The 19469-nt window shown below is 46.4% G+C and overlaps 1 protein-coding gene across 4 annotated transcripts in view; it reads right to left on the bottom strand.

Annotated features, from left to right (window-relative positions):
* Positions 1 to 1083: 1083 nt before the first annotated feature.
* The window catches only part of PTPRT (protein tyrosine phosphatase receptor type T), a 1129549-nt gene continuing 1111163 nt past the window's right edge, over positions 1084 to 19469 (bottom strand). For all 4 annotated transcript variants that reach the window (XM_030825446.1, XM_030825445.1, XM_030825447.1 and 1 more), the window contains 4 exons: positions 14459 to 14584; positions 13416 to 13579; positions 10253 to 10388; positions 1084 to 9308 (listed from right to left, as the gene is read on the bottom strand). In XM_030825446.1, coding sequence (XP_030681306.1) covers positions 9255 to 9308; positions 10253 to 10388; positions 13416 to 13579; positions 14459 to 14584 — 480 coding nt within the window. In that variant the 3' untranslated portion in view covers positions 1084 to 9254. The remainder of the gene's footprint in view (positions 9309 to 10252; positions 10389 to 13415; positions 13580 to 14458; positions 14585 to 19469) is intronic.

Below are 19469 nucleotides of genomic sequence, written 5' to 3'. Positions count from 1 at the left end.
GTTGTTGTTGTTGTTGTTGTTGTTTTTGAGACAGGATATCACTCTGTTGCCCAGGGTGTACTGCAGTGGTGCAATATCAGCTTGCTGCAGCCTCAACTTCCCAGGTTCAGGCAATCCACTCACCTCAGCCTCCTGAGTAACTGGGACTACAGGTGTGTGCCACCACGCCTGGCTAATCTGTTTGAACTTTTTGTGAAGATAAGGTCTCATTATGTTGCCCAGGCTGGTCTTGAACTCCTGGGCCTAAGTGATCTCCCACTTTGGTCTTCCAAAGTGCTGAGATAACAGGTGTGAGCCACCATGCCTGGCCAACCTCAGCATTTACTGGAAAATTGAGAAGAGGGGTCTATGTCAAGAAGTAGAATCCCTGCCCCTTGATTCTGAGTATTCCATGTAACTAGCTTTGTCCAAGGGGATGTTGCAGATATGATTCAAGCAAAGGCCTGGCAAAATATATATGTGATTGGACTTTCTCTCTCTCATGCTCCTGCTATTATCATGAGGAGCATATGCATAGGCTACCTCGGTCCCAGGAGGACCAATGGCACAAGGCTGTAACAGCTCAAGCCTTGCCTAGAATAGAGCCCTTAGCCAACACATGAATGAGCCTAGCTGAGATTAGCTGAGCTCAGCTTAGATCAGATGAGTCTTAGCTGGCTGCTATCAAATATTTTTCTTTCAAGTTACTGAGTTTTGGGTGGTTTATTATGCAGCCACAGCTAGCTGATACATTTAGGCAGCTTGTTAGCAAGGCAGACCCTGAAATTGTGATTCTCCGGGCTTAGGAATCTGTATGTTTAACAAACTTCCCAGTGATTCTCATGCCGCTGCTCTATGAACCACACTTGAGAAACACCACTTTACACTCAACCCTTTTACTAGCTCAATGTGCAGTTATGGAAAATCCCTTGATGTTTCTGAGCCTCAACTTTTTCATCTGCAAAGAGGGAATAATATATATTTCCTGTGATGTAAGGATTAACTTAAATATAAAGAAACCTAGCTGATAATAATTTTTTTCTCCTCCTCCAACTTGTCCCCACCTCATCCCTATGCAACCTCAGGAAGACACCAGTACGAATATCTTAGGAAAACATGAATCTCAGGGTCACAGCTTTATTGTATAGATTTTTTAACACAGCCATATTACAAACATTGTCAGGGAACATTTACAAGAATAAATAAGATGGACTTGCAGGTGTAAAAAGATTACACTTCACTGTAATGTACAGTCAAAAAATATATCTGATATTCATTGACCTGACATTATTTACCTTCTGCTTTTTTAAGCTAGAATTGAAAAGAAAAAAAAAACATTGACAGCACAGTGCTGGCTTTTTTAAAAAGTTGATTTATTTTGTTTTCTCTTCTCATACGTGCTTTATCTATCAAACACCCAAACTGTACAAGTGCAGGCCATTGGGATTCATGGAGGAGGCTGCAGTGTGGAGACTTTGGTCTCATGCAATATCATATGCCCAGTGGATGTGAGGATGTCAGCCTCCCTGGAGTTGAGCAGGAACCTTGGGATAGCCTGTGAGGGTGTCCAGAAGCCAAGGCAATGGTAGAGGCCACAACTCTTTGTCTTTGATTGGCTAGTAGAATGTAGGGTGAAAAGTGCTTTCGAGTATGATTACCAATATGGGTTAACCTGGATTTACATGGGTTAGCTCAGGATCCACCTGGTGATGAAATGTGTGCACTGGAAATGATTATAATCATGTGTAAATTGAGTTACTGTGCTTTTGCTTTTGCAATCTGCTCCAACAGGCCTTGAATAGGGAGTGGGGTAGAAATAATCACTGGAGATAATATGTATGGTAAGCAAAGCCCTGCTCTGTGTCCTGCTTGGACCTTCACTGGTTCTGGCTGTCACTCATGGCCCTGTTGGTCAGTGGGTCTGAGTTATGGATGCTCTCATCAGAGGTCTACATAGGTATTGGGTCTATGGCAAAGCAGCTGTTCCCTATGGTTTGCTGTTTGGTGATAACCAGCCTGGATCAGCCCAGTATATGCAGCCACAACAGCATGTTGGCCTGGTCGGTAGGGAGACTTGGGCGGGAGAGCAGGGGGCTTCAACCTGTACAGACCAAACACACTCTACTTGGATTTGTGCTGTACAAGTATGAATGAGTTCAAACATGATCCCAGTTCCACAAGATCTCGCCCATCTGGAATGGAAGTGACCTGAAATCCATTTCACCAATGCTTCTCTTCCCTTTAAAGAGACACCTGGCTTCTTTTAGACAGCTGCTGAGATGGGCAGCTTATTCTCTCTGGCAGGCAGCAGGTTCTTCCTTACAGCTATTAAGTTTCACTCATGGGTCCTAGTTATACTCAGAAGAATGACCTGGGTCTAGCAAACTGTGCTTGACTTCATCCAAGAATCTACAGACCCATGGAAGACATGGACATCATATTCTTCCTGACCCCTCAGAAGCCTGATTTTACATGGAATGACACCACTCTGCCCTCTAAGCCTCCAGACTGCCCTGGGGGCTTTGACCCAAAGAACACCTGACATTATTCATCTTCCATGGGAGATACAGGGACAGGGTGGGCACTGAGAGTTTGTTGGACCATCATAGAGAAGGCCCACTGATTTGTATTCATAAGCCCAAAGGCACTGAAGTAATTGTACAGAGACTCAATTTTGTAATTTTGGTGGGTTACTTCCTATGACCCTTTCTCCTCCACATCCAAGAGTCCTGCTCACTAAGGAACCATGAACTACATTAATTACCCTGAGCTCCAGGCTTTTATACTGATACTTTTCTGTCCAACACTTCAAGGCCACCAGACAGTCATTCTCTGAACATTCCAATCAAGGATCAGAGTCCACATCTCACCACCCAGAGCAGTTCTCAGATACAGAAGGAAGCCCCATAACAATCCAGCCCCTAAAACTCTTCCCAATAGATTTTCTTTCATCTTGAGTCCTTGCACTTCCCTTGTATCTGCCCCAGTGGACCACCACTGAGCTCTTAGATAGGTGGGATACTAGGTTTGGAGGCTACCATTGTGAGTGTTGATGCCTCCTTTTAGAGACCTAACATTCATGAGTGGATTTCAGTTGGTGAATGCCCTTTGATGACCTTTTCCCATCTCTTCTGGAGGTGGGCAGGTGGGATGCAAAAGACTGGCTTGATCTCTACAAGACATCTCTATAGTCAGTGCCATGCAAAAGCCCATCCCCGGTTACTAAAAAACTAGAAGAGTCTGCTCATGTGCACAAATATGGCTTAGATATCTCTGCTGTGCTTCTGAGGATCAGATCCATGATCCTGAAAAATGTGTCAGAAGAAACTGGAGCTAGAGCAGCTCTGCCCATGCTCCACCACTAACCTCTCTCCTTGCTGTTCAGTCTATGACCTCAAAGGCAGATCCCTGCAAGACAAAGCCAAGGCCTTGAATTCTGTCACTTCTAGACATGTATACATGGAAAACCTCCAACAGGGAGCCCTTGCATGGGAGGAGTGAACAAATCTGAATCTCAGCTTGTCTCTTCTAGTTAGATTTACTTTTCCTATTTCCTTGTTTTACTTGGCTGTGATTTGAAGCTGCTCATAGGCTGAGAAGGAGCTCAGACTGTTAAGTAATGGAGAAGGCAAGTCAGGGATTCGAGATGACATGACCATCCATGTTTATGTTTTTTTTTTTTCTTCTAACCTACCCTCCAGTTGGATTGACCATTTTTTTCCCTGGGGATCCTGGCCCAGCACAACCTGTTGACATGACTTAGGACCAGCAGCCTGTTCATGCTTCCTCTTGGGCTCACCCATGTCTTCCACAGTGTTACTCCTGATTGAGCTTGGTGCTGATGACCTGTTTACCCAGCCAAGGAGTGGCCAGCTGCAGCCTAAGGAAGGGTGGCTTTCTTCATTCTGTCCTGAGGCAGTGAGGTACCAGGGAATTATCATTTCCTTCAGTGTCTCTGGATCTGGGTTGGGCAGTCAGTCCTGCAGAGATAACAGGATAAGGGCCTGGCTGCTACTCCCTGGGCCTCACTTCTGTTGTGTAGAACAGTCTTACTGGACTGACACCTCTATGTACTCTAATGGGTTCCCACCAGCGATGAGGAAATGTAGATCCTGGTGAGGACATACAGCAAGAGCTAGTGTGGAAATAGGGAGTGGAGGATGAATAAACATGATGGGTCGGAGGGAAATGCATCGTCTTTTGCCCCAGACCCTGAGATTTGCCCTTGTTCCAAGTGGCTCTGGCAAGCTGTTACCCATCCTTTGTCCAGCTATGTCATAGAAGTGACCACTTTGCTAAATAAGTCATCTGCATCCTTGGTTCTGAGTATTCACTGGGTTCCAGTTTCCTGGCCCTGCCTTCCTGTTTTCCTGCCTAAAGTGCTCCAAATCTACCCCTTCTAATGTTGATGAGGGTCCTCTTTTCATGTATGTTTTTCCATTAATTGGTTGGCCCAACACTCTATGGTCAAGAAATGGCAGTGTTGGGATTCAAACTAAAGACTGAGCTCTGTCCACCACAACCCCATGCCTTACACAGGAATTAATTGTGCCATAGTAATCTCGGTTTCCTAATAATGCCCCCTCCAAGGTGCTATGTGCTGTAGGCACCCAGTAAGTATGTGTGGCTAGGGTAAAGTGAGGAACCTTCCAGACCCCTGCTGCTTATGAAGTGTGTCCTCAGATTTGCCCACATTAGCAACCATGTGACTCCACTCGGACAACAGGCACCACTTTCCAGCCTAGCATTCAGGAATCTGCTGAGTACAGCTGTGTCCAGCTTCTCCTTTCCCTTTAGGGTTTTGTGGGCTCATCCTTCTCCACACCAGATGAGCAAATCCTCATCATTCTAGTGTGGGTCAATGGGTTCCTTCCAGCACCCAACTGGAAGATGCCTTAGTTGAGGTCCATTCATGAACAGTGAGGTCAGAGCACCCACACACCAAAGGAGCTGCCTAGGAGGTCAGTTGATCTTGAGCTTGAGCCTATAATTGGCTCTGGGAAGCAGCAGGGTCACTGCTCCTAGAGTCAATTCTAGGGTCAAGCTCAAGACCAGCTGACCTAGGGTCCATCATAGTGGGGTGAACAGAACAGAACAACATGAGGAACAGAGCACATTTTTTTTTAAATATTCATAGAGTCATATTAAAACCAACCAGGCTAAATCAGAAAGTGGAATGCAAATTTTGCATGAATTGTGAAAGTAAAACATGAGACTATGAAGGAATTTTAAGCTTACTGTTGTTTGCTTTGAGCTTTATCCACTGAGGTATCTGTTCCACTCTAGTCTCCTCTGTTATGGGTAACCTCCTGGGAAAAATGTGAGATACAATGGTGGAAAAATATTGTCTCTGTAGTGAGAATAAACCAGTTTAAATCCTGGTTCATTAAACCGGTTTAAATCACTGGAACTGTGGGCAAGTGATTTCTCCCCTAGGAGCCTTAGTTTCCTCATCAGTAAAATGGTGACAATCACAAACCCTTCTTTAGAATGTTGGAAGAATTTAATGAGCTCACATGTTAGAGTCCCCAGCACAGGATCTGTTGGTTCCTTTGTAGGCCACACCCACAGAGAGGGCCAGCACTAAAAGCAAGCTGTCCCCTTCCATTCCCACAAAGAGAGGCCTACTGTGGTCTTCTGGAGGCCCAAGGGCCCCTGGTTGGCCCAGATTCTTCACCCCAGAAAGGATGCAATGTTGGAGTGCAGCTAAGATACATCCTGAAGCCATTTAGGCCATAAACACACACAGGTGGAGAAAGTTCCTGGGCTTCTCATTACTTCCTTGCATCTTCCCCAAACAGAGTCCGCACCTATGAGGTAAGAAGAGCTCCTGTTGTAAAGACTCAGAGAGCATTAATAATATTGTCCTGTGCTCATGACAGGCTGAGCTCACCCTATAAATGGGGTGGGGTGGGGAGACCCCCTGGGGGTGGTGGTGTTGGCTCGGGAGATTTCCTGGGTAAAGGAAAATGTTCAAATTCCTGGGCACCGGTGCCCCATCTCATCCAAGCCTTGCCACATCCTTGTCCCATGGGATCTTAGGGAAGTCATCCCCATCCATAAGCCTCAATTTCTTCCCGTGTGCACTGGCCTACGACCTATTCACTGCCCTGCTTTCTTTGGAGAATGGTTGGGTTGTGGGAAAACAAGGGTATGAGCTGGGGGAAATCATCACTGGCCGTTGCTGGGTTACCCCACCATGGCTTGAGTTTTTTTTTTAAAGTTTGTTTCTCTCTGAAGTCACACTTAAAATTCTTACCATTTAAAATGATAAAAGCCACTGTCATTTGTATCTGCCAGCTATTTCACCCCTTCCTGAGCAGAAAAAAATCTTAGGATTTGTGTTAAATAGCTCTCCCTCCACCCTCATCCTGTCTGGATGTACCAAGATCTAAGAAAATAGCATACAGCAGGCGGATTTGCCATGCTACAGGCTCCTTGCAGGCTGGGGAAGGCCAGTTGGGGCATTGGGCTGGAGCCGAGGGAGGCCAGCAGGCCCAGTGGGGGTGGGTCCTCGGGGTCTGCTGAAATACACTTGGGGAGAGGCTCATCAAAGGAAAAGAGCAAGTTCATCGTGGGGTTCCTTTGCTTGCCTTTGCTTTGAGGCACTTCCTTTTGAACCTCTAAAGTGACAGCCCTTCCTTGATCAAGTCTGGTGTCCCTGGACTTCTGGACAGCTCCAGAGCCCATGCCAATGGAAGCAACTTTTGTGGGCTCCGTTCATGTTCCATCCTCATGGGCCTGGAGATCTGGGTTGGTGACCCTGCTCCGTGGTAAAGCAGAGACCCTGGGTTTCTCACAGAATCTGAGTCTCACGATCCACTGCATATTTAGTTCCAGCAACAAAACAATGAGCAGACAGACAAATAGATGTGATATTAAAAAGTACACGCTTAAGGGAATGTTTTCACAGTGTCTGATGAAAGGAAAAGAGGCAGCCCCGTTGGCCCAGAGGGAGTCTTTGCCAACACGAAGCTGAGTGCATCTCTCTAAAGCTCCGTGGACTCCTTGTTGCCAATAGGACAAAGTCTGCACTCATGATGGGCATCTGTCTCCTGGACCCTGGCTCATCTCTGCTGCTCCCCGTGTTGTGCTGTGCCCGCACTGGGCTGGCCTCCCCCGGACTGCTTCTCCCAATGCCTTTTCACATTTCTTTGCCATTGCACATGTGGATCCCTCTGCCTGAGTTTCATTTTTTTTCCTTTTTCTGCTTGTTAAAACCCAGCAGGAATGGATGTCCCCTTCTCCAGGAAGCCCTAGGCCGAAGAGACTTTCTTGCTCCTAGGCTCATGGAACACTCATCCACTCCACACTACTGCACTATGGTTCCATTTCCCCAGCATACAGTGGGCTCTTGAGGGCCAAAGCTGTGCCTTCTTGAATTCTCTGCCCCTCATGCCCTGTCTGGGGCTAGACCAGCCTTCAAGATGGAGCTTCCTAGGTCTCAGCCCACCTGAGGCTGTCAGATATTGGGCCTAAGCACTGGCTAGAGATCAAGGTCGAGAGTGTCCCTGGCTGGTCCCTTCATAGCCTGAGGGGACAGGGAATTGTTTTTACTGACTAAGAAATTAGATGAGACTGGCTTTCCTGGGGAGCTGGGAATGTGTTACTAAAATATAACTGAAATTCTGGGCTTCCCAGAAGAACTGGCGTCAGGAAGAAAGTACTAAATTTCCATTTGTGGAGTTATCTGCTCAGAAGTTTCTGGCCTTATTTTCCCTCCATAAAATAATTGCTTGGCTTAGAGAAGATGAAGAAAACAGCACAGAGAAGTCTCATTGCCATTACCTGCCCCTTTGGAACCCAGGATTTCATTACTGAGGGAGGTGCCTGGGTTTCCTCATTGGAGGAGATGATCAAATGTAGATGATAACAAGTCAGTAGCTCTTTCCTGGGGGTTCTAAGGACTGTGTGAAATGTCCTGTGGAAAGTGCCAAGCGTGATCCCCGGCATAGAGTAGAGACTTAGCAAATGTTTGTTCCCTCTCACTGACTCACTCACACTTTGGCCAAGACCCTAGATCTCCAGGCCTGATTCTCTTGGCCTATTTTAAATCAAAGTATAATGGGCTCCACAATGGCCTTTTTCAAGGTGGCTGCTCGGTTTCTTTAGGAAGGAGTTCAAATTTGGAGATCCAAATTATGCACAAAGCTGGTGCCCTATTTGCCCCAGAAACCAAGGGGACCATCTTCAGGCTCGCCCATCTCTCCTTGCTCAGTGGCATGCTGTCCCAGGGTGGGAGCTTTTAAGGACATTGCCAGGAAAAAAAAAAAAGGCCCGAGAGATTTGTCTTAGAGGTACACACTCAAATTCCCCCGCCCCCTTCTTTTTGACATAAGAGACTAAGATTTTACACCCTCCAAAAGAAAGTTTCTTTTCACATACACTTTGGAAAATAATCAAATCTTATCTTGTTTGTCTCTTCCAAAGAAAGCTACCACCAAAGAAACACAGGGGTTACATCCTACAGGTCAGCCCAAGCCCTGCCTCAGGGAGGTGGTCCCTTTTTACAAAGACAAGGAGGAGCAGAGAAGTTCCCTGCAGTTCCACCCCCTCCCACTGACCACACAGAAAAGCAAAGAACACCTTTATCAAAGACTGCTGTGGACACAGCTGGCCGGCCAGTGAATGCTGGACGGTCAAGGCCCAGGCTGGGGAAGGGGTACAGAATGGTCGTGGGCCAAGCCCCATGCAGGTTAGGTGTGAGGATGGGGGGCCTCTCTTGTGGCCTAGGGAACATTGTAAGGTCACACTGGTCCAGACTGCAAATGTCTGGTGCCAGAGACCCCTGAAGGAGGTTGCAGGAGGCAGCAGAGCAGTGACCCCCAAGAGCCTCAATCTTTTCCTTGACATGGAGGAGCAGAACACACATCTCCTCCACTCCTAAGGAGAAGGAGGGCAGGAGAGCCTCCCGCTCCCCAGCACCTGCACAGTTGGCTTGCCATGAGATCCACAAACTCAGAACAAAAGCAGGAGGTCTGGGAGCCAGAAATCCAAGGCCTTGCTTGTGGGTGTACTTCTGCTTGGGCCCTTGGCTGTGGCTGGTTAGGTTGAAAAGGAAGCCTGGGCCTTTTGGAGCAGCATCTCCCACAGCAATAGGAGACCCCTCAGAAGGTGCAGAGCCCCCCGTAGAACACAGGGCCACCAGTCTTCTCCTTGGAGTCAGGCAGGGTGCCACCACCTCAGAGCCCCTGAGCCCAGTTACTGCCATTCACACAAAAGGGGGCTTGGTCGCAGCAGCCTCTGGACTCCGGCAGGTTCCCCATCCCATTGAGCTAAAAGGAGCTTAAATATTCCAGTGCCACCTCGTATACAAATTTATACTGTTCCTGAGAGGCGGAGAGGAGGAGAGGCAGAGAGGGAGGAGACAAGAGAGATGAAAAAGGAAAGGGAAAATGCATTTAGTTTAGAGATACAGATTTTGGAGAAAACTTTATCTACATCCATATTATGTCAACTCAAAATTACCCATATCTGGACATCCTTCAAAATTCTGCTTGATGCCTGCTTCTACCCAAGCTTCCTCGAATGCCCAGCTGGCACCATTCCCTTTCTTTTTTACTGTTTTGTACAACAGGGCTTCTCAAACTGTAACGTGCACACAAGGCAGCCAGAAATCTTTTTAAAATGCACATTCTGATTCAGTAAATCTGGAGTGGGGCTCAAGATTCTGCATTTCTAACAAGCTCCCAGATAATGATGCTGCTGCTGGTCTGTGACCCACACGTTAATAGGGCCTCACTTTGACTAAGACCACTATTTGAGTAGGTTTAAAGACTTATATTAAAGCTCCTTGTGCATGGTGCAGTGGTCCACCATGGTACCAGGTCTTATCATCTGGGGCTCTGCCCACACACTCTATTTACCGCACTTTCCTCCATAGCGCTCTCTACTGTAAATGCTCTCTGTTGTAAAAATTAGCATAAATTAATTGGAATATAATTGGGCTGAATTGAAAACATACTTCACAGTCTACTAATCCAGAATCCTTTCCTTTAAGCCTGAATTAATGACACTGTCTTAAGGAATGGGCAGAAAGTGAAGCAAAGTAGGTGTACCAGGATTAGTAATTGGATTTTCCTGCAAGAAAGAAAAGTCGGGGAGGTTGGAAGGGGAAGACACAGGGCAGACAACAGTGCATACCAAGGGCACAGAATGCAGGTATACAATTAGCAGCCAGGTGTTGAGTGATGTTACTATTTGATGTCATTTTCTCCAGGTCAAGGGAACTAGTCAGCCCTGGCTGTTGGAGAACAGTCCTTGGGATACTTACCAGGGTCTCCACCATGTTGGATTTGTTGTTACGCAGTGTTTTCACGATGTGGAACACGTCAATGATGTTTTGCTGCTGGATCATCTCACACACACTGCAGATGGCACAGAAGGTTCCACTACGGCCTCCCCCATTTCTAAACACAGAGCAAAGAGGTGAGCCATGCTCCTAGGTCCCTTCCAGGCACCTGATGATTCTAAAGCTACATCAGTAGGAGTAGGGATCAGCTGCCTGGACAGATGCAAGGCAAGGCAATGGTGAAGGCTTTAGCCTGAGCCATGAGTTATGGTTTGAGTCCCATCTGTGCCATTAACTTGCTTTGACCTTGGGCAAGTCACTTCCTCTGTCTGGGCCCCAAGTTCCCCACTCGTATAATGAAGGGGTTGGACTAGACCTTTGAGAGTCCAATTAGCTTGATGTTTTCTTGGTTCTATGAGCATGTTACAGTCACTCAGGGCACACTCACCCAAACCCCAAGGGCAGGATGGTACTGTGTCTTTGTATATGTGACACCTGCATCCTTGCTGATGCTTGCATCCATGTCCAAAAGAATGCTCTGGGTCCACTTAAACATCCAGTAAAGACGATGAAAATTTCCAAGTGATTTTCCTACTAGTTCTTCCCATCCTCCACTAAGGACAGCAATACTCTGTTAGCTTAAGGTCAGCCAGCCCAAGCTTGGAGGTAGGAACTTGGAGGGAGGAACTGGGCCTGATAGGCTTTATCTTAAAATGACAGGTCTCTACTGTACACTTTGGTTTAAGCAAGATGCTACTGATCTTGAGTCTAGGGATAGAGGGTTGGTGGCAGAACTATGTCTCTGTTACTCCTTTCTGAAACTCCATAAGTCATCTTCATGGAAACACCCTTCAAACTCTTTACAGAGAGTCCCTGTAGGAATATGCCTGATTCAGAACTCCTGGGCGTGTTGCCAAGAGCAACTAATGATTTCATGTAATGGTCTGTGTCTAAAGAACATCTGGACGGAAACTAAGGCACTCAGTCAATCTCCCAGATGTTTTATCTACAGGATACGCAGTGACCAGATGTTTCAAGTACAGAGAGTTGCTTTCCATTCACTGACTGGTCCCTGCAGTTCAGGGTCTGTTATGGTGTCTGTGGCCCTTGAGGAAACCAAGGTCCCTGTTGGTAGAAGAATGCCCCTGTACCTTCCTTTGGCTCAAACTACTGGCCACCTTGGCTGGAAAGGACATAGATAAAAAGACATTAGTGCAAAAAAAAAAAAAAAAAACCAGGCTAGAAAACAAACATGAGAGAGAGAGACAGACAGAGAGAGAGAGAGAGAGTAAGGTCTCCTATGAAAGAAGGTTCTATCATTTCTGAAGCAAGAATAACAGCGTCCAAAAGGAAGACGTGAGTAGACACAGGGTCTCAGAGCCTGGTGGTGTGAGACCCTGAAAGATGGGTGCTAAGGTAAGGCATCTGGAGGCAGCAGGTATTAGCTGGCAGGAAACCAGCTGCTAGTTTCTGGGATGTGGGCAGAGCCAGCTGGGCTTGGCTGATGTCACCCATCAGCCTGACTTGGGACACCACGCAGCATCTTCCTGAACTCTAGCCTGAGGTTTGCTTCCTCTGGAAAGGAATTTTTGCTGCAGGTGGTGGTCCTGAAGCTCTGTGTGTGCATCTCTATGTGTCCGTGTGTTTAACTTCCTTTAAGCTCTTTGACTTTCCTAACATGTGCATGCACCGCCTGTTTGAGAGGGAGAATAATTAGCTGGTTTTGAAAAGACTGACCTCAATTCTGAAGTCAGTCAGATGTTATCAGTGCCTCCACTAGCTCCAGAGATATTTGTTGTGAGAAAGAGAAGACCTTCGTTTAAATTTCCTTTAACATAACATTTTTAAAGAGAGAGGCCTTCTCAATGACTTTTCCTCAAGTCGTTGAAGTTCTACGAAGCAAAGTGAGTGTGAATCAAATATTTCACACATAGCTGTTATGGCTGCAGGTTTGTTTTGGGTGTGAGACTTTGTAGAATCCTCTGTGGTCACTCTATACTCTTAGGATAGATTCTGTGACACTTGCTCTTTTAAGTAATTACATTTACATTTGCATATTTGCTACCATGACATTCTTGGTCTCCATGTTGGCAGATAAAATGTGTTTACTTTCTATTTCATTCCAAAGCACTATAGGGTCTGAAGATTAATTCCACATACCCATTGAACAGATGAGGAAACTGAAGCTTATAAAATTCAGTGATTTTCTTGATGTTGCACAGCTTGTCAGCCACTGTCCTCTTGAGGTCCTGACCTCCACCCAGCATAATGACACCAGAATTCATTAGACTGGACAATGTCCATTCGAAGACAGGAGGTAAAGTTCACCCCAGCAATGGGGGTATAAACACAGCTGGTCTGGATCTCACTGTGCCCCTGCACAATAGTGTTCCCAGGGTCCTTCACATCCATCTATCAGCCCCTCAGGGCAGTGCCTTTCCCTATGCTCTTTTTGTCCTATGATCCCTCTAAGCCCATTGTAGAGAAGCAGGCATAGTACACAAGTCCTTTGGTTTACTCAGAGACAGTGTGGGTTAATCAGTGGCGCATTAGCTTAGAGGCCTGGGAATGCAAGCCATATCCCCACCCTTGATTCCTGATTACCTTACCCTGCCTGCACCTCAGTTTTCTCACTACAAAATGATAATTATCTGCCTAATAAATGGATAGAGGTGATTCATTTAAAATGTCTGGATTAAATTAAGCTCTCATAATCAACACCATCCCTTTTCTCTCCTTCTTCTTCTTCCTTGGGAAATAACAGAGGAGGTTCTGGTCAGTGGAACCCACTTTGTCCTGGGTTTTCTTGTGACTAGCAGGGCATATCATGCCCCTTATTGGAGAATGGGGCTCATCTCATTGCGAGCATTGGAACATGGTCTGCCACCTCCTCTCATGTTTGTGGAAAGACCACTAGGTTTTGCATCAATAATATGTCATATATTAGTTCAGGACAACAAACTGGCAGCCCCGTTCCATTAAAGGATCATAATTCCTTTGAATGTACTGCCACTAGCCTTTGAGGGATGCTGAGTTGTGGTATAGTCAGGCCTGCCTAGGACTGGGGTATGTGGCCAGCAGCATCTGCAAGGATGCTTTATCACCCACCACCCTATTGCCCTGGTGACACCTCCCTAGTACTCACAGGCAGTGGACCACAGTACGTCCCTCCCTCCCGTCATACTGCTCCTGCCACTTCTCCAGTCGTCGGACCACTTTGAGCAGAGAGCGCTTGGAGGGGGGCGTGTCCCGGTAGGCAGGCCAGCCAATGTACTGGAGGTGCTGGACTATACGATAACCATCCTGTGGCTGAGAACAGAGAGGCTGTTAGGGCTGTTCTGCTGCGGATGCTTGGGTACACGCACCTTGCAGATACCCTGGGGACTGCAGCATCATGGTGGAAGACAGACCAAATGGGATCTAAGCCATGTCCTCATGGGGAGAGTCCCCATGACTACTTCTATTCCTTCGTGTGCACAGATTCTCTTGCTGTGACTGCCCTGAACCCCTTTTGTACCTGAAAAACTCCTACTCAGCCTTCAAAACCCAATTTAAGTGTCCCATTCTTTAGGAAAGCTTTCCCTGATTCTGTTGGGCAGAGTTCTTTCTCCCTGAGGCTCATGTACCAGAACATGTCTCACTTTCTCAGTAGACAATGAACTCTGAGCTGGGGAGCAGGGGAGGTGCTGAGCTCCTTTCATCTTGGGCCCCAAGTAGTGACCAAAGCTGCATTAGTTAGCAACCATTTCATAGATTGCTAATCTGCCCCTCCCACCCACTACTCTGCTCAGCCAGTGAATATTCTCATGGAAGTAAGTAATCACTTTTCATCTAGGTGTTGGCACTGCCTGGCCCAAAGCTTATGGGATCCAATCAAAGGCTGCATCAACTCATGCCAGTACAGAGACACAGTGGGGAAGAGCTAATGTCTAAGAAGTTTTGTCTACACGGCAGCAAGTGTGTCAGGAAACAGGCAGATGGCAGGTTGGATGTCGCTCGTTGCATCTCTATGTGTTGGAGTCATTGCTGAGTCTGGAGCCGGAATCAGCACAGGCATCACTTCCTCCAGGAAGAAATTATCAGGAGAGCACAACACAGACTCTTGGCTGGCTCAGCGGGATCCTCTCGGCAGCCTCCATCTGTCTTGGGGAGGAGGGGCTCAGCAAGCAATGGCGGCCGTGTACTTACCCGGGCCATGTTACAGATGCGGAATATTCTGTGGATGATGTCCTCGTCGATGTCTGCAGAGACGAACTCCACCTGGATGGGCCCATAGCACCCGGAGGTCTTCTCAGGCCAGTACTGCATACAGAACTGAGATAAGGAAAGAGGTCACAGAAGGAGGTCAAAGGCAGGGGGCAGGTATAAAAGTCTCATTTATCAACAAGCTTTTCTTTTCTGTTTTTTTAATTTTTATTTTGAGATGGAGCATCACTCTTGTTGCCCAGCCTGGAGTGCAGTGGCACGATCTTGGCTCACTGCAACCTCTGCCTCCCAGGTTCAAGTGATTCTCCTGCCTCAGCCTCCCGAGTAGCTGGGATTATAGGCACCTGACACCATGCCTGGCTATTTTTAATAAAGATGGGGTTTCACCATGTTGGCCAGGCTAGTCTTGAACTCCTGACCTCAGGTGATCCAGCCATCTCAGCCTCCCAGAGTGCCAGGATTATACATGTGAGCCACTGCGCCCAGCCATCACCAAGCTTTTCTTATGGCTGGAAGGACACATTGGCCAGAAAGGTAGAATATTATGTAGGAAATTAGACTCAGTTTCCCCTTTAGGGAGCAGCCACCCACTTTTTCTGGTGTCGAAATATCAAGGCTTTGAGCACAGAAACACTGGGCTTACAAATCTTTGCTATGTTGATTTCAAACCATTTGTTAGGTTTGCTTAACCTGAGTTTCCTCATCTGTAAAATGGGGAGAATAATATCTACCTCTAAGCCCCGCTGTCAGGATTAGATAGAACATGCTAAAGAAAGGGCAAGTACAATCTAGTTTTCTTTTCACCATGCAAATCATCGCAAACTCTTCCTCATTCCAGGAAAATCTTCATAGTGTTCACTCATGATCAGATCAGAAGTAGTTTAAAAAATATAGGGGTTTCGGGAGGCGGAGCTTGCAGTGAGCCGAGATTGCACCACTGCACTCCAGCCTGGGCGACACAGCGAGACTGCATCTCAAAAAAAAAAATTATCTATCTATCTATCATCTATCTATCTATCTATCTATCTATCTATCTATATCTATATCTATATCTATATCTATATCTATATCTAATCTATCTATCTATGGGTTTGACCTCAGGCAGCCTTGGGTCCAAATCTGGGCTCAGGTGCTCACTAGCTGTGCAGCCCAGGCCTCAGTTTTCTCATAGGTAAAGTGGGGATAATTATGCTTACTTTGCACCAAAAGTTAATGTCACATGGTGCTGACAGATCTTGCCTATGATTTTTTCTATTTATCTGGAATTGGAAATTAGAACCTACAGCTGAGAGCAAAAGGCAGTGATTGACCTTCTGTTTAAGACAGTGGTTCTCAATCTGAGACTGTTTTGTTTCCCAGGGGGCATCTGGCAATGTCTGAAGACATTTTGATTGTCACACCTGGGGGTTGCTATGGGCATTTAGTGAGTAGAAGACAGGATGCTACTCAACATCCTGCAGTGCACAGATTAGCTCCCCGCAAGAGTTATGTGGCCCCAAATATCCATAGTGCAGAGACTGAGAAAACCTAGTATAAAATCATTATAATTATTATTATTATTTTTGAGACGGAGTCTCACTCTGTTACCTAGGCGGGAGTACAGTGGTGCGATCTTGGCTTGCTGCAACCTCTGCCTCCCGGGTTCAAGCGATACTCCTGCCTCAGCCTCCCAAGTAGTTGTGACTACAGGCACGTGCCATCACACCCGGCTATTTTTTTTTTTTTGTATTTTTAGTAGAGACAGAGCTTCACCGTGTTAACCAGGATGGTCTTGATCTCCTGACCTCGTGATCCACCCACCTTGGCCTCCCAAAGTGCTGGGATTATAGGTGTGAGCCACTGCACCTGGCCATAAATTATTCTTTAAGCTTCAGGGGTCATTGAGAAGAAGAGATGGAGGCTGGGTGCGGTGGCTCACGCCTGTAATCCCAGCACTTTGGGGAGGCCAAGGTGGGTGGATCATGAGGTCAGGAGTTCGAGACCAGCTTGGCCAAGATGGTGAAACCCATCTCTACTAAAAATACAAAAATTAGCCGGGCATGGTGGTGGGCACCTCTCATCCCAGCTACTCAGGAGGCTGAGGCAGGAGAATCACTTGAACCCAGGGGGCAGAGGTTGCAGTGGGTCGAGATCATGCCACTGCACTCCAGCCTGGGAAACAGAGCAAGACTCCATCTCAAAAAAAAAAAAAAAAAAAAAAAAAAAAACAAAAAAGAAGAAGAAGAGATGGATACCTTGTTTCTTGTATCTTTGTCTCTGTTAAGCCACTAGATAACTTCAGTTGAGGAGAGAATGTTGAGGTGGGGGGTGGGGTGTGTGGCTGCAGAGAGGAGCAAGGCATGCTCCCTCCAGTTCCTGGTTCCCAAGGGGCACAGAGATGGATCCTGCCTAGGTCTACAGGTCCCATTGCTGGGGTACAGAGGAGAGACAAGATTGGGGCTACAGGCTTGCTGGGGACCACCCCAACATGAACAAAGAGGCCATGCATTAGACCCTCCATCTAGGGATTGCCCTGAAGATATAGCCAAGATTCACAAAGAACGACCCACCGAGGCTTCTGAGAGCAGTTTAGGATTGAGTCTCTCCTCGGGGGCGGGGGGTCTGGTTCAGGCTACCCCAGGCTTGCAAATAGAGGGCTAGATGGACAGAAGTGACCCATCCCCTACAGATGCAGGGTTTTCATTGAAGGGGGTGCTTGCTCTCCACTTTGTGGCTGAAGAATAGCCATCTCACCCTGAGAAGTCACATGTGGAAATATCTTCATTCTCTCCTTCCTCCAGAACTAGAATTAGAAGGGAAGAGCAGCGAGCAGGAAGGATGTAGGAGATGGAAACTCATGTCTCCCACCTTCTTAGCTGTGGAAACCCCAAGTTATAGCTTAGGAATTTTCTCCTTATAGCAGCAGTTGGCATACTATTGCCCACAAACCAACCCAGCCAGCTGCCTATTTTTGCATATAAAGCTTTGCTGAAACACAGCTACACTTATTCATTTATGTATTGTCCACAATTGCTTCCATGCATCACCCACAGAGTTGGGTAGTTGTAACAAAGACCATATAGCCTGCAAAACCTGAAATATTTCCTATCTGGCTCTTTACAGAAAAAGTTTGGCAACCCCTACTTTATAGGGTTGTTGTGAGGATAAAGGACATAATTCATGTAAATAAAGCCCTTACCACAGTGCCAGGCATGGAATAAGCACTTACTAAATTCCAGTGATTCATACCATTATTGAATCCATCAGTGCTCAACAAAAATAATAATGGTAATAGCTATCATATATAAATTTGAAGGATTCTTCTTATCACCCCTCATAAATAGCATAAGTATGCAAGGTTAAGCTTCAGAACGCAATGATGCCTTGCTTTCCTGGCATCTCCACTGGGGGTTAACCAAGCATAGTGAGAAAGGAGCTCTGAGTGTGTGTGTGTGTGTTGTCGGGCACTGGTCATGGGCCTCCATGGCTGGACAACCATCTGCTGAGCTGTGCAATAATGACAAATCCACAAGTTGAACTTCATTTCTCTTTGCCATTGGCTCTTCTGCCTTGCAACCTTCACAGTAATGAGAGACTGGTACAAATAAGTCTATGGTTGGTCAGAGAAACCAGAATTAATCAGAACTGCCCGTTAAAAAAAAATTGCCTTTATCACCTGCACTGAATTTAGTGTTCCCAGAGTTTGGCTGTGATCCTGACACGAGGTGCATGGATCCAAGGTATCAGGGAAAGACTATTACCCCCAATATCTTCAGTCTGGAGAGAATGTGGAATGATTTGTCTCTTTTAATAACATTTCCAGACCAATTTCTCAAGCTAATAGATTCTACTACGCCTCAAACAAGACTCCTATATTTCGGGACACTTCTCTGCATTTGATTTTCTGGGTCACTCTCTCATAGTGCCCAGAGGGCTGGGGAAGGTTGCAGGCTTTTCTAATCCTAAATCACAGTCATCCTTTCACTTGAGCACCCTAATTTGTGAGACTACAGCAGCAGCAGAATGGGTGAATTCAGCAGGGTGATGTGCTGGCAAATGTGGTGTTTGAGCTGCCAGGGATCATCAGGGTCTCTCTGCAGCCTGGGACACTGCATATATTCTAGCCATGGGAAATAAGACAAGGAAAGCAGGGGGGCCACGTTTTCTCTTCCCACTGACTCTTTGGGGCTTAGAAATGACTCTCATCAACAAGAAATATCCTCTGTGGTTTAGCTCAAGACTGTCCTGGTGTTCAAGTGCTGTAGCTGCACCTGAATGGATGCTACCATTTTGGTTTGCTTATGTTGTGTAGCAAAAGGTGCGAAAATGCATTGGGGTTTCTTCTTGATGCTCCCTGGATTCAAATCCTGGCTCTATCGCTTTCTAGTTTGAATGGCTTGGCTACATCTCTTAGCTTCTCCAGTTTGTTATGAGTGGCTGTGAATTTTAATGTCTACTTAGCATAGGGATCTGTATCTAGCAAGTACTCAATTAATGTAAGCTGTGATTATTAGGCAGTATGGGGGAGAGTTCCTCAAACCAAGATGGATAAATAGATGATTTTTTTTCTCCACTTAGTAGCTCTTATGAAAATTTCTCTTTAGGATAGTACTCAAAGGACTGCCTTTGTGAAAATTCTGCATCAGCCAGCTTGGGGTAGCTGTGAAGATGAGTAGCATCCTAGATATGGGATACTGCATGTCAAAAAACAGAGGGTTGCTCTGATGAGCTGAATGACCCAGAAGATAAAAGAGGAAGGTTGGGATCATTGTAGAACCAATGAGGTATAAAAGGCAACTCAGTGTGTCACATAACCCTGCTCCTAACCTCCGAAATATTCCATAAATTCATAATAGCATGTAAAATGCATACTGTGCATGTATTTCTTGCAGAAACCAGCAAGGAACTGAGCTTGGCTCCCTGGCTCACATAGACGTGGAACAGAGATCACATATGCGAGTGGAGGAGCCAGACTTTTCATATAAGCACGTAAGCATCTGCGATTTATACAACT

The sequence above is a fragment of the Nomascus leucogenys genome, chromosome 13, assembly GCF_006542625.1.
Source record: "Nomascus leucogenys isolate Asia chromosome 13, Asia_NLE_v1, whole genome shotgun sequence".
Taxonomy (NCBI): Eukaryota; Metazoa; Chordata; class Mammalia; order Primates; family Hylobatidae; genus Nomascus; species Nomascus leucogenys.
Note: the sequence above shows the minus strand (reverse complement) of the source record. Positions and strands in the feature narration are given on the sequence as shown.